Source organism: Lampetra fluviatilis, chromosome 51 (genome assembly GCF_964198595.1).
Source record: "Lampetra fluviatilis chromosome 51, kcLamFluv1.1, whole genome shotgun sequence".
Lineage (NCBI taxonomy): Eukaryota > Metazoa > Chordata > Hyperoartia > Petromyzontiformes > Petromyzontidae > Lampetra > Lampetra fluviatilis.
The window spans coordinates 5,500,381-5,515,478 of NC_136325.1; the positions used below are offsets into that span (position 1 = coordinate 5,500,381).

At 56.4% G+C, this 15,098-nt stretch overlaps 1 protein-coding gene across 1 annotated transcript; it reads left to right on the forward strand.

Annotated features, from left to right (window-relative positions):
* Positions 1-14,809, forward strand: LOC144948814 (immunoglobulin superfamily member 10-like; the record flags this gene model as incomplete). Its single annotated transcript, XM_078878466.1, has 7 exons — positions 1-161; positions 4,065-4,194; positions 4,884-5,258; positions 6,882-8,260; positions 8,381-10,029; positions 10,366-11,272; positions 12,830-14,809. Coding segments are annotated over 7 exons (6,555 nt in total), but the record flags the coding sequence as incomplete, so codon positions are not given.
* Between the last annotated feature and the right edge of the window lie 289 nt (positions 14,810-15,098).

The following is a 15,098-nucleotide window of genomic DNA, read 5'->3' on the forward strand; positions in this document are numbered from 1 at the left end:
TCGCTGCCCGGTGACGGCGGCGTCGCCTCTGCGCAGCGAGCGGGGAGGGACTGCCCGCGGGCGTGCACCTGCTACCACCGCGAAGAGGTGCACTGCACGTTCCGCTACCTGAGCGCCGTGCCGGCCGGGCTGCCGCGAGACGCGCTGCGAATCAACATGGGGTGGGTGCGTGCCGTGAGATGCGTGAGTTGCGTGGGTTGAATCTTGATTTGAAGTTTGCGTGGGTTGCGTTGCGTGCGCGCGCGCCAGCTCCGAGGGCACGGCAGCTCCTCGCTGCTTTCATGATGATCGTCGAGATGATTATGATGATGATTATTGATGATGATTATTGATTATTGATGATGATTATTGTTGATGATGATGATTATTGATGATGATTATTGTTGATGATAATTGTTGATGATGATGATTATTGATGATGATTATTGTTGATGATGATGATTATTGATGATGATGATTATTGATGATGATTATTGTTGATGATGATGATTATTGATGATTATTGATGATGATTATTGTTGATGATGATTATTGTTGATGATGATGATTATTGATGATGATTGTTGTTGATGATTATTGTTGATGATGATGATTATTGATGATGATTATTGTTGATGATGATGATGATTATTGATGATGATTGTTGATGATTATTGTTGATGATGATGATTATTGATGATGATTATTGTTGATGATTTTTGTTGATGATGATGATTATTGATGATGATTATTGTTGATGATGATGATTATTGATGATGATGATTATTGATGATGATTATTGTTGATGATTATTGTTGATGATGATGATTATTGATGATGATTATTGTTGATGATTATTGATGATGATTATTGTTGATGATGATGATTATTGATGATGATGATTATTGTTGATGATTATTGTTGATGATTATTGTTGATGATGATGATTATTGATGATGATTATTGTTGATGATGATGATTATTGATGATTATTGTTGATGATTATTGTTGATGATGATGATTATTGATGATTATTGTTGATGATGATGATTATTGATGATGATTATTGATGATGATGATTATTGATGATGATTATTGATGATGATGATTATTGTTGATGATCAGTAACGTAACGAGCGTGAGCTATTCGGCAGGATTGTCCGACGTTTCGTTCCACGCGTGCTGGAAGCTTCTTCAGGAACAAAATTGTGTTTGCATTCAGTTCCTTGGGGGCCGTCCGTAAATGACGTCACGCACCTAGAGGGGGAGGGGGTCAGACATTTGTGACGATGTGTGACGAGGGGGGGGGGGTGTTTAAAAAATGTGACGTCACATAAAAATGCGAAACTTTAAATAAATATAGATGAAATTTTGATTTAAAGCTTTCGTGACTGCAGGGATTCATATTATTGGTTCTTTCGGTAAAGTCACGTAGAAGGGAAATAATAAAATAAAATAATATAAATATTAAACAATACATATTCTCACGACGTTTCAACTGCAACACAAGCAATCGTCATCAGGTGTGACATCCACAGCAAGAACATTTTCTTGTTGTGGATTTCACATATTTGTACTATTTTATTATTTCCCTTCTACGTGACCTTAGCGAAAGAACCAAGAATATAAATATAGAATTGTTATAACACTAATTGCTATAACAACACTCCTACAACATCAGAGTGCAGCGCCACATTAAATACGCACTACAATGACAATACTTTAAAGCGATTTGAAGCATGTTTTTTTTCAAAATGTAAATGTTTTTTTGGTGGGGGGGGGGGTCAGAGCTTCGTGACGTCATATTTGAGGGGAGGTCTGATTTTTTGTGACGCCGTGTGACGAGGGGGGGGAGGTGTCAAAAATCGTCCAAAATCGCGTGACGTCATTTATGTATAGCCCCTTGAGAGCTCAGTTCCTGGGAGTTTCTTCATGAACCAAATTCATCATTGGAACCTCATTTGCCAGTAAAAAATATGATAATTGTTTTTTTACCCTTCTATCTGGCAACAAAACTGACACCTTTTTTTTACAAGGAGTCATGTTTGCATAGACCACAATACCTGCAGCCATAATGCAAACAAATACTAGGCTCTAAGGAAAGCTGTCTCGGGTGTGGACCAATCAATTTCAAGGACAGTGCATATATTATCAGAGTTATGTTTTTTTTGCATTATGGCTGCAGGTATTGTGGTCTATGCAAAAATGACTCCTTGTAAAAAAGGTGTCAGTTTTGTTACCAGATAGAAGGGTAAAAAAAACAATTATCGAACCAAATTCAGTTTGCATTCAGTTCCTGCAGAGTTCAGTTCCCGAAGAAGCTCTCAGAACGTGGACACACGGGACGGGACGTTGGGCATCACGACGCTTCACGCGCTGGGCGCTTCTGCAGCGCAGCCGTCCGCTGCTGTCTTGTTCGACACGATGTTGCGACGTTTCGCTCCACGTGCCCGGGTGACAGCTGTCTTCAAAAGCGAATTCTCTCTCGGCACCAGAACCCACGCCACTCTGGATTTAGTTTAACCGAAGAAGTCCCCCCTCCCCCCACCCCTCCCGCCCGCACGCGAGGCTAAATATCGGACATTGCGAGGAACGACACGGGGCACGAACCGCGAAAACACGTGCTCTCAGAAACCGCGTTCGTCTGAGAGTCAGCCCAGCCACAGCACTCGCTCGGGTGATGATCATCGTACGGTGATCATCGTCTAAAAGTCAGCCCAGCCACAGCACTCGTTTGGGTGATGATCATCGTACGGTGATCATCGTCTGAGAGTCAGCCCAGCCACAGCCCTCGCTCGCTTGGGTGATAATCATCGTACGGTGTTGAGTCCTTCAATTCGGCTGTCCAACGCAAACTATGATGGTTGCGAAGAACAGCGAGCAGCAGCAGCAGCATTTTCCTGAACGCCGGTGGGATGAGAGGCACCAGCCCCTTGAGCGAAAGCATCGTCCGCACTGTGGGCAAAAGTTGTTGGTCGTCTGCTGGATGGGATTCGTGTTTTTGTACCGCTGCTGCTGTTGATGCTGATTAAAAATTAACCCGTAAAAACAAAGTTTTTCACTATAAATCCTTTATATGCGTGGCGGCTAGAGTCCTCTCGTCCTCTGGCTTGAGATGGCTGCCACCTATGGGTCAGATGATTGTCTGCCACCATTAAGCAATTGGTAATTAAATATAAAAAAAAATCCCTAAACAGCGTAAAATTTTGGAGAAAAAAATTTCACGAAAATTAATTGTCACGCACAACGAGTCTGTGTGCAAAATGTCAGCTCGATTGGATCACGGGAAGTGGGATAAAAAACGACCGAAAGATTTGCACAGTCGTAAGCAAGCAAACAAGCACGCAAGCACGCAAGCAAGCAATGGAACTTAATATAAAGGATTTTAAAAAAAAAGGAATTTTTTCTACAAGCCTCTTGACCGAGTCGGCTGCAGCAGCCACTCCTCCACCGCTTTACGGATGACCTTGACATCTTCCTCCCGCGTGTTCCACATTGACATTGGCCGTCGAGAGGGGTCTCTCAAGGGCGTCTTGATGATGATCTGGTGGCATTGCGTGGTTGGCAATGAGCCCTGACGCAAGTAATGAAAAGCCTTCCAACCCTCCACCCCCCCCCCTCAGCGCCTTCGCACCCCCCTCTCCGCATGAACCCACCCAAGACAGTGGACCAATCAACTTCAAGGACAGTGCATATCATTATCATTATCAGAGTTGTTTCTTTTTTTTGCATTTTGACTGCTTGTGTTGTGGTTATTGCAAACATGATGCCTTGTATAAAGGTGTCAGTTTTGTACCCGTTGAAAGGGTAATAACCTATTACGATATTTTGCCACTGGTAAATGAGGTCTCATAGTGTTGACGAGAATGTTTGTTAAAGTACCATGGGCGATGCTGGGGTAGAGGGGGGGAATCAGGAGATGGTGGGGGGGGGGGGTAACCAGTGAACGTCATTGGTGGGGGGGGGGGATAGCTGTTAAGGTGGGGGGCACCGGTTGAGAAGCGTCGACGGAGCGGCGACTTTGTCGTCTCGCCCATGACGTCGCGTGACCTTCCGTTGCTTGCGTCCTGCTGTGTGCGCGCCAGGTACAACAGCTTGACGGCGCTGGACGAGGGATCGTTCGCCGGCCTGGCGAAGCTGGAAATCCTCATGCTGCACGGCAACGAGATGCGCTTCCTGCCAGACGGCGTGTTCGGCCAACTGCGGGCGCTGCAGGTGCGCGTCACGGTGACCCTCCGTGACCCCCACTGCGAGCACCTCGGTCACTCGACGTTTATTTGTGTTGTTGCTGTTGTTGTTTAAAGCTTCGCGGCCCATCGCGAACAAGTGATGGCGTGAATGAACGACGCTTCGCGGCGCGGCGCTGATGTCTCCCCCCACCCCCGCTGCCTCATTCAACGCGACAAACTTGTCTTCTTGGTTCTTTTGGTAAAGTCACGTAGAAGGAAAATAATACAATTAAAACATATTTTATTGTTTTATTTTTATTCTTTTATTATTAAACATAATATGTTATTATGTTTTATTTTTATTATTTTATTATTAAACATAATATTTTAATATGTTTTATTTGTATTATTTTATTATTTACGTTCTACATATTAATATATTATGTTTTATTTTTATTCTTTTATTATTTCCCTTCTACGTGACTTTACCGAAAGAACCAAGAAGATGAATTCCCGCAGCCACGAAAGCTTTAAAGCGACAAACTTGGTTTAGTCACGGGCGGCCGCTCCAGTTTCGAACCCAGCATCTCATCGGTGGTGGACAGCGGCGTTACGACATGGCCAACCATTTGACATCGACAAACCCGGTCGCGCGTATCAGAAGCGGCGTTCACTACATAGCTGCAGGCTGCCACAACGGTGACACCTCCATCGCGCCGCGTGCCCTCCGTCCAGGTGCTGAAGCTCAGCTACAACAAGCTGCGCTCGCTGCGGAGGCCGGCGCTGCGGGGCCTGCGCTCGCTCGAGCGGCTACACCTCGACCGCAACCTCCTGGAGCGCCTCGACCCGGACGCCTTCGTGGGCCTCACGTCGCTGCGGCTGCTCCAGCTCGAGGGCAACCAGCTGCGCTCGCTGCACGCCGACGCGTTCGCCACGGCGTTCGTGGCGCGGGGCGCCGTCGTGTCGACGCTGGCGCACCTCTCGCTCGCCGACAACCGCCTCCGCTCGCTGCCGCCCTCCCTGCTGGCCTCCATGCCGGCGCTGGAGAGCCTCACGCTGCAGGGGAACCCCTGGGTGTGCGACTGCGCGCTGAGGCCCTTGCGCGAGTGGGCCGCGGGGAATGCAGCCGGTGAGTCAGCGCCCTTGGCTCGGAGTCGCCGTGGGAACTTTTTTGGGGGGATTTTAGAGATGTCGCGCGGAGCCTTTTTCGCGTGATCGAGATTACACCGGTCAAAATAAAATTCTGCCCTGGACTTTTGCAGCTGTTTTAGACTAATTTCAGGGTGCTGATTCCAAATCTGACCTCAGATTTGCTCTATCACATTTCATGTTATGCTATCGGCATACCCCATTTTCATTGATTTTACCCGAAATTAACTGTCACTTATGATTGCAAGTTGTTGCGAGTCAGTGACTGCTTTAGTGTTAAAACATGGTGCTTTATTTTTAGGATAGTATGTTCATAATATCATTTTATGTAGATATCCATATTTATTTAATATTTTTCTTCTGCATTTTTTATTGAAAATGCAATATTTGATATCTCAAAAACCTGATGTGATAGACAAAAACTGATACCAGATTTGGAATCAGCACCCCAAAATTACATTAAAACCGTTGTGTTATTCACGGTGTTTGTGTTTCGGGTTTGATCACGCAAAGGTAGGCGAGGTTAGTTAACATCTCGGCACGGTGGCGAGATGTTAATTAGCTCGCCTGATATGCGATTGAGGATCTTCATTTAGACTGCAGGAGGAATCCGATGAGCTGGACAAATCCGAACACTGTTCCCCCTCGTGGGCCACTGGGATGGAAACTTCCAATCACATCGCAGAGATCGCACGGGGTTGTATGCGTGTTGCTCTACATTCGCATTGAGCCCGTGTTAGACCCGAGCCTGTGTTAGTCCCGAGCCTGTGTTCCACTTGCTTGCTTGACTGCATTTGTAACCCATGTCTCCCTTTAACAATTACGCTCTTTGGTTGAGCGACCTCTCGCCTGCTTTGAACTGAAGGTGATCATCTAGATCTCCTTTTGGAGAAGGCACAAGTCACACGACTGGCTCAAGGCCAACCAATAGAGAAGAGCGCTACGCACCGTTCATCTATACAGAGGCACAATTTTTTTACTTGTGAGCACATTTTTTTCATTTCATGCGTGTGCATGTCTACCGACCCTTTTTAGCCTCAACGGTCCCTGCCGTGGTGTGACGGTCAGCACGCTGTGACCTGCAATACAGGGGTCACCGCTTCGATTCCATCTCCCGGCACGGCGAATGAAACAACGGATCTAGTTTCATAAATCCACGCCCTGGCCTCGGCAGTCTCTTTGGGTACAACCGCAGGTCGCGTGTGGTGGGGTAAAATATGGGTACTGCCATCTCTTCCAAGACATCTCGCCAGTGCGGACGAGTAGGCCAAACAACCGCTAGAGCTCCTGCCAGAGGAGGGCCCTTCCGCCAGCAGTGGCGCAAGCGAGCGGTTCAACGGGGCCTACGCCTTCACCCGTTACCTCTCCGTGTGCGTCTCCCCTCGCGCCGCAGACGTTCTCAAGTGCACGGCGGTGGACGGAGGGAGCCGAGACGGAGACTCGCGGTGTCCCCGCTGCGCGAGCCCCGCGCGCTACAAGGGGCGCCACCTGCTCTCCGTCCCCGCACGGCGGCTCGCCTGCGCCGCGCCGTCCGTCGCCGCTCCCGGGACGCCGAGGAAACCCGACGGCGACGGCGTCGGCGAGCCGCCCCTGCGGCATCTCCTGCGGGCGCGCGCGTCGTGGGCCACGCTCGGCCTCAACCTGACGGCCGGGCCCGGGCGGGCCGCGACGCTGCGGTGCCGCGTGGGCGAACCGCGCGCCGCCACGCCGGTCGCCGTGCGGCGGCTGGATGACGGGACGGTGCTCGTGGACGGCGCGTTCGAGACGCGCCTGGCGTGCGACTCGAGCCTCGGAGACGGCCGGCGGCAGCTGCTGAGCGCGACGGGGGGGGAGGCGGCGGCGAGGGTGGGCGGCGACGCGGCGGGGGGAGGCGGCCCGCGGCGGCGCGAGCTCCGCTTGACGAAGCTGCCTAAGGTTCACGGCGAGGCGAGCGCGAGCCTCTACGCCGTCGTGGCGGAGCGGGGGGAGCTGTTGAGCGACGGCGCGGCCCTCGTGGCAAGCGTCTCTACGGAGGCCGACTGGCTCCTGCAGCCGACGATCGGCGTCTCGCTGAGCGGCGGCGTCGGCCCCCCTGGCGCGGAGGACGGCCTGGACCTGACGCTCACCACGGCGATGTCAGGGTACCATGGAGCCGGGGACCACGGCACGTCCGAGTGGGTGCTCATCCGTGGCGGCGGCAGCGACGGCGACGCACGGCTCAACCAGGCGGTGGTGGAGGGGGTGCCCGTCCAGATGCTGTGTGGCGTCGATGCCGCCCCGGGGGCGCCGGCCGCGCTCCACTGGACCCTCGCCGATGGCACGCGGGTGCGGGAGCCCTATGAGAGCGCTGACAACCGCGTGACGGCGGCCCGCGGTGGGCAGCTGCTCATCAAGTCGGCGCAGGTGGCAGACTCGGGTGTGTACGCGTGCGTCGCTTCGACGAGAGACGACGCGGATGCGACGGAGTTCAGGCTCGAGGTGCTGCCGGCAATCGCGGAGGGGGCAGCGGGCGAGGATTTGTCGGTGCTGGTTGGCGGAGACTTGGGGCTCCCCTGCAGGGTGCTCGGCTCGCCGGACCCATCAGTGGTCTGGGTCTTCCCCGACGGCTCGGTCTCCGTGGACCTGCCTTCGCGTGGGGACGGTTCGGCCACCGTGAATGGCACTCTGAACATAAAGGGCATCGGCGCTGGGGACGGCGGCCTCTACAGGTGCGTGGCCATGAATCGGCTCGGAGCCAAGGTCCTGTCCGTGAACGTCACCGTCGCATCGCCGGACGCCAATGGTGGCGACGCGAGAAGAGGGTGGAGGCCGAGCTCCCAGCTAAACAATGAGAATTCGTATTTCCCCTCGGGAAACGACGGACTGCCCCGCGTGGACCTTTACAACACCACGCGAAACGATTCCTCCTTGACGCATCCCCCAAGCGCAAAGCAGCACGGGAACAGCGTGGCGGGCGAGGCCAGAGTGACGGAGAAGGATGAGAAGCAGGAGGAGGAAGATGAGGAGGAGGAGGAGGAGGACGACGAGGAGGGTGAGGAGAGCGGGCATGCTCTGAAGAGTGGGCCACGCGGGAGAAGGCCCGCTGGACCTGCGGGCCCACGCAGGATCGACAATGTGTCGGTGAAGGAGCGCGACCCTCAGCGGTGGGCCCAAGTGCTGGAGGAGGTGAGGCGGCGGCACAGAGAGTGGAGGCGCCGGGGGGGCCACAATGACAGCCTCGCCGTCACGGCGGCGGCCGCGACTCCGGCCGGACACGACCTCGCCCCTTCGCCCGGGGCATCAGCTGCTGGCGAGACCGAGACAAGCACTGAAGGGAGCGCCGCGAGCCGCGGGGTCACCGTGGGGTATTCTGGTGGCCGTGATCCGGAGTGGGCGAGCACATTTTCCGGTGGGTTGGTGGAGCTCTCCGACGACCACTCCGCCATCGTGGAAACGGTCTCCTCCGACGAGCCCGTGACGCCGGCGTACGAGGCCGCGTACACCGAGACGTACACGCTCGGCGCGCGGGCGGCCATTCACACGAGCACGGCAGACGCCGACTACGGAGTTTCGGAAACGATCCTGAGCCCTTTCCCCACCACGTCGGCGACAACCGAGAAATCGGACGTCGCCTTGACTCGACGGACTTCGGCGGCGGGAGACCGCGCGGGGGCGCTTCCCGCGAACGTGGACCCAGAGCACTCAGGCTGGGGTCCCGACAACTCCTTCACGAGGCTGCCATCGCGCCCGCAGGTGCAGGAGCACGCAAGAGAAGCGCAGCATTCCTGGCACCGGATATCCAGCACGACGACCGTGCCCAGCGCTCTCCTCCCTCCGAGTCCTCCGCGAAGCGCGTACGGACGCTGGCACGAGAAGCTGCAGTGGGCCTCGGCCGTGGGCACTCCGGCCGCAAGCCTCTTGCCTTTCCTCCAGCCCGAGGCACTCCTTCCAGTCACGTGGGGGAAATTCCGCAGCACGGACGGGGACCCGACGGTGCGGGCGGCCGTCTCCGCCACCGCTGATCCAGAGCTGGAGTCGCAGGTTCAAACGCCGACGGGGCCCGCGCATGGGTCGTCATCGACGTCGTCCTCAGAGGGCTCCGAGCGACCCCGCGGCATGACGAGGCGTCCCTCAGGCGTGACGGACCAGAGGGAAGGGGCCACGTCCACATCGAGAGCAGCCCGGGCACAATCGCGCTCGGCTACGGGATCCGACCCGGCGGCCGGTTCGCCTCCGTCTCGTTGGCAGAACACGTTCACCGGACCGCCGGTGAAGGAGGGATACCAAGCGCCGCTTCCCTGGGATGGGTTGCCACGTCCTGCCGTGTCCGACACGAGGTTAATCCCAAAGGGCGCCCACTCGACCAAGACACGGCCGCTGCCCACGGCTCCGACCACACGCAACGTCAAGAGAGCGTTTCCCAACAGGGCGGCGGCGGCGGCGATGACGGCCCCAACGACCGTGCTGCAAACGGATCACGCTCACGACCGACAGGGGGAAGCTTCGGCGGAATCTGCCGAGGGGCCTCCACCGAAAGACCAGCACAACCACGGCGACGAGAAGACCACCACGTGGAGGGAAGAGAGCGGCTCGGATTCGTCCAACGCCGTGCGGCCCCACGGCGATGCCGACGAGGATAGCCTGCATGGCGTGCCGGTGATCGTGGACAAGGCGAGCACGATGATCGCGATCGTGGCCGACTCGGACGTCGCAATACATTGCCCTGCGATTGGCAATCCTCCGCCAACCATCAGCTGGACGAAAGTGGCCACAGGTGACATATTGCAGAATTCACGTGGTTGTTTTGTTGTACGGACAGCCAATTATTTCCATAAACTAATACATTTTACCAGGTAAAGCCCACTGAGCCATATATGTCTATTTCAAAAGTGACTTGGCGATCACAAATGATAGCTCAACAAATTGGCTTATCACGTGGAAACTGCTGTGCCAGGAGATCGAGTTGATCTGGAGGCCTCTGGTTGGAAAGTCCAGTGTGCTATCCATCACAACACAGCAGCATCCCTTGTTTAGTGTATCCAATAAGCACGTTGCAAACAAAAAACACTCGTCCAGTGCTAATGAACAGCTGCGGCTTTGGTTTTCCCAGGCGCCACCATCAGGGCTGGCTCCAGGCTGGGCAGCCGGTTCGAGGTGCTGCCCAACGGCACTTTCCTCGTCCGCAGTGGCCACCTGCAGGACCGCGGGCAGTACCTGTGCACGGCCGCGAATGACCGGGGCTCCGACCACTACACCGTGACTCTCACAGTCCTCGCCTACCGGCCGCGGGTACGCCAGCCGCGCTTCCAGAACCTCACGGCACACCAAGGCGAGCCGGTGGAGCTGCGCTGCCCGGCCGAGGGGCGGCCCAAGCCGCAGGTGTCGTGGCTGCTGCCGGACCGCTCGTTCCTGCGTACGGCCAGCCTTGGCGAGGGCCGGGTTACGCTGGCGCCCGACGGGACCCTGCACATCCGGCGGGTGGCGGCGTCCGACCGCGGCAGCTACAAGTGCATCGCGAGCAACCCCACCGGGACGGACACAGTCGGCTTTCAGCTCGACGTGATCTCCGCGCCGCCCAAGATCGCGCAGCAAAAGACAGAGGATCTCCCTGGCGTCGTGGGCCAGAGCCTCGTGATCCACTGCAGCGCCGGTGGCTTTCCAACACCGAGCGTCCGCTGGTTGCTGTCCGACGGGTCAGTTGTGAGGCCGTCGCAGTTTCTCAAGGGCAAGCTGTTCGTCTTCCCCAACGGCACGCTCCACATCGCCCGGCTGGCGACGGCCGACAGCGGCAGCTATGAGTGTGTTGCGACCAACGCCATGGGCGTGGACAGGAGGGTGGTCAGCCTCAGCGTGAGCAGCCCCCTCTCGCCAGCCAAGATCGCCCGCAACAAGCAGCGGGCCGCGGTGGACGTGCGGTACGGAGAGGTCGCGCTCCTGAACTGTGTGTCCTCCGGCGACCCCCAGCCGAAAGTCATTTGGAGGCTGCCCTCGAAGATCGTGATCGATACGCTGTACAGGTGAAAAAAGAGATTTATGCTGCCATTCATGTTCCGAGACTGGTACATGCGTGAGTCTATGGGTCTCTGTGTGAGTCTATGGGTCTCTGTGTGATGAGTCGATGGGTGTCCATGTGAGTCCATGAGTCTCTGTGTGAGTCTATGGGTCTCTGTGTGACTCTATGGGTCTCTGTGCGAGTCTATTGGTGTGAGTCTGTGTATGTATGTTGAAATTATTTCGCACCATACGTAGTAAACAGGAGGTGCAGGGGAAGGAAAACAAACGAAACAAAGCAGTTCTAAAGTGACTTTTTAATTTAGTGTGCGAGTCCAAATATATGAATAAGCCCAGCTTCCACACAGTACTGTGCAAAACACTTACCATTCGTTGACTGAAGCCAATGATCAACCAGGAATGGACCGAGTTCGTTACGTTCTGCCGATCCATACCTCCGCTTACGTGCTGAGATCATGTCTGGTTAGGTCGTAAAACAATTTTTTTTTACTATTTCTAGCACCTAAATCGGTGGGTTCTCAACCTTTTTGGTTTGGTGGCTCCTAAATCAACTGCAACCTCATCTCAATTAGCCTCGACAAAAGTGAAGAGCTGCATTGGGGTAAGAGGAGGGTAGAGGAACGTGCTAGAGCAGGCGAAGCAAAGGTGTCCGGAAAACTCAAAAGGCCAGAGTTGGCACCGCTGAGATTTTGAGTTGGTATCCTGGAAGCTACCCAAGAGTAAACTGGCTTCTCAATTGCAGTGAGCTGACGGTCTCAGTCTCATCACCAGTGACTGCACGAAAAGAAAGACGTGACGGTAAACTTGGTTTTCCTCTTAACCCTCTCCCCATTCTGATGACGTGCGCGTGTACGTCATCGGTTTTTCTTCCGGTTCTGTTGCAATCACGTACAAGTACTTTGTCGGTACCGAGGCACCCACAAGGCCATGCGAGATGCACGGGTTTTCCTTTTTCACTGCAGAAGCAGGGCCGTGCCGTGAGCTCTGACGTCACACGCGATGATGCGGTGACAACCGGGTTTCGAGGTGCACCGCCTGATGTCACACGCAATGTGCACGTCGTTGGCCCCATCGGTAGCATGGCTGGGACTCGAGTCAGATTCAGATGTCGTGTGGGGTCGGCACCTCAGAAACATTGCTCGACTGCGAGGCAAGGTTTGCCGCCAGCTATCGTAGAGTGGCGGCGATCGTGTCACCGTGATTCTCTGCGGCGAGTAACGACGTCTTTTAAAACAACTGCACCCGTTTCAGACAAAAAAATTAACAAGCCAAGATGACGTGCCACCCCATCGAACAAAGACGGTCACCGCGTCGTGCGCACTTCTGCGGCCATCTGGAACGCTCTTCCTTCCGATATTAGGAGACCACTGGAGCTATGAACTTTAAATTCATCTATTTTCTTTAGAACTGAATTTTGTGTTTAGTTTCTTGTCCTTCCCCCGCACCTCCGATTCGCACGGTTGGCTACGTACGGTGAGAAATAAGTTCAACATACTTTCGAATATCGACCACCGTGGTGGTAATTTATTTCATTCCCCCCCCCCCCCATCGTGCACTTGCAGCCCCGACAACCGAGTCTCGGTGCACGAAAACGGCTCACTGAGCGTGGGCACGGTGATCGAGGGCGACGCGGGCGACTACCTGTGCGTGGCGCGCAACAGCCTCGGCTACGACATGCAGGGGGTCACAATGAACGTGACCCTGGAGGCGGCGCGGATCGACAAGCGCGCCGCGGGTGCCAGCGGGACGGACCTCGTCGTCGGCGCCGGCGGCACGGCGTGGCTCGACTGCGTCGCCTCGGGCCTCCCGCGGCCCGACGTCTCGTGGAGCCTGCCCGACGGCACGATGGCGGACGGCGATGGCGAGCGGAAGGACGGCGGGCGGCGCACCGTCCTCGGGAACGGCACGCTGCTCGTACGGAACGTGGCGCGGGGGGACGAGGGCGTCTACACGTGCGTGGCGCGCAACGCGGCCGGAGGTGACGAGGCGACGGTGCGCCTGAGCGTGCCGCCGAGGGCGAGGCCACCCAAGATCGAGGGCCACGCCAAGAAGGCCGCCGCCGCCGTGCCCCTGCAGGTCCGGGGGGGCGACGCGGCCCGGCTCGGCTGTGACGCTGCCGGCGAGCCGAAGCCGAGCGTCGCGTGGGTGCTGCCGTCCAAGCGGGCGCCGCTCACGTCCGCGGACGGGCCGCGCGTCCAGAAGGATGGCTCACTGATCATCGAGCGCGTCGGGAAGGCCGACGCCGGCGTCTACACCTGCATCGCCCGCAACGCGCTCGGGGAGGACTCGAAGGCGATCAGCCTCGAGGTGGTGCTCGTCAAGCCCGTCATAAACGGGAACCAGGACAGGCACGTGGTCACCGGCGACTCGGCCGTCAAGTTCTCGCGCAAGCGGATCAACTGCAGGGCGGACGGCGTGCCCCAGCCACGGGTGGCATGGGTCATGCCCGGCAACGTCGTGCTGACTACGCCCTATGAGGGCAGCCGGATATCCGTGCTCGAGAACGGGACGCTGGAAATCAAAAACGTGCGGCGCTCGGACGCTGGGGAGTTCCTGTGCGTCGCTCGCAGCGAAGCCGGAGAGGCGACGCTGCGCGTGAAGCTGGCCGTGACAGACACGTTGGAAAAGCCGGTTTTAAAGAACCCAAAAAACGAGAAAATCATCACCAAAGAAGGCAGGGTGGTCACGCTGAATTGCTCGGCAACCGGTGTGCCGACGCCAGAAACAAATTGGCTGTTCCCGAACGGAACCCTCGTCAGCAAGTGGCAGAAGATGGAAAACTTCCGGCATGCCAAGGACGGCGCCCTGGTGATCCTCCGTCCCGCCCAGCGGGACGCCGGTACCTACCGATGCACGGCCAAGAACGCCGCGGGCTTCGTGGAGAAAGCGGTGACGCTGGAGGTCGGCCAGAAGCCCGTGATCGCGCTGCGCCACAGGGGCCTGGTGCGCAGCACCAGCGGCGAACCGCTCTTCCTGCACTGCGTCGTCAGCGGGAACCCCAAGCCCACGGTCCGCTGGGTGCTGCCCAACGGCGCGAGCGTCGACGGCACGTCCCGCGCCTCCGCCGCCGGCGGGCGCGCGGCGCTGCTGGCCAATGGCACGCTGGCGCTGAGCGCGGCGACCCCGCACGACCGCGGCACGTACGTGTGCCACGCCGAGAACACGGCCGGGCACGCGTCGGCGGCCGTGCCCGTCATCGTGGTGGCGTACCCGCCGCGAATCACGCGGGGCCCGCCCCGGACCGTGCTGGCGCAGCGCGGCGCCAGGCTGCGGCTGCGATGCGCCGCCATCGGCGTGCCCAAGGCCGACGTGGCGTGGGAGCTGCCGAGCGGCGCCAAGCTGTCGACGGCGAGCGCTGGAGCGCACGCGGCCGGCGGCAGCGGCGGCGTCTACTTGCACCCCGCAGGGACGCTGTACGTTCAGACGTCCAGTTACGAGCACTCGGGCTTCTACAAGTGCGTCGCCAGCAACGCGCTGGGGAGCGACGTCGTGTCCACCTACGTGCGGTTTTATTGATGGGTCAGTTTTGTTTGTTAGTAATGGGTCCATTGGTTTTTTTTTTTGACTGGGGGGGGAGGGGATTGTCGAGCAATTGGCCTAAAAGTGGCTTTAGCTTTCAAGGTTGACACGTGCGGCCACCGCAGCAGCGCTTTGCAAGCGCAATGGTCTCTATTGAACTGCACCAGCTGAGCATCGTACGGCAAATGTTGTGCCTGTATCCCGCACCGATGGACTGTTCAGAATAGCCCAGGGAACGACTTATGGGCGGCAATCTCAAAATCAAGGGGGAGACAGTTAATGCCACTGGCTGCGTCGATCATTCGCCTAAAG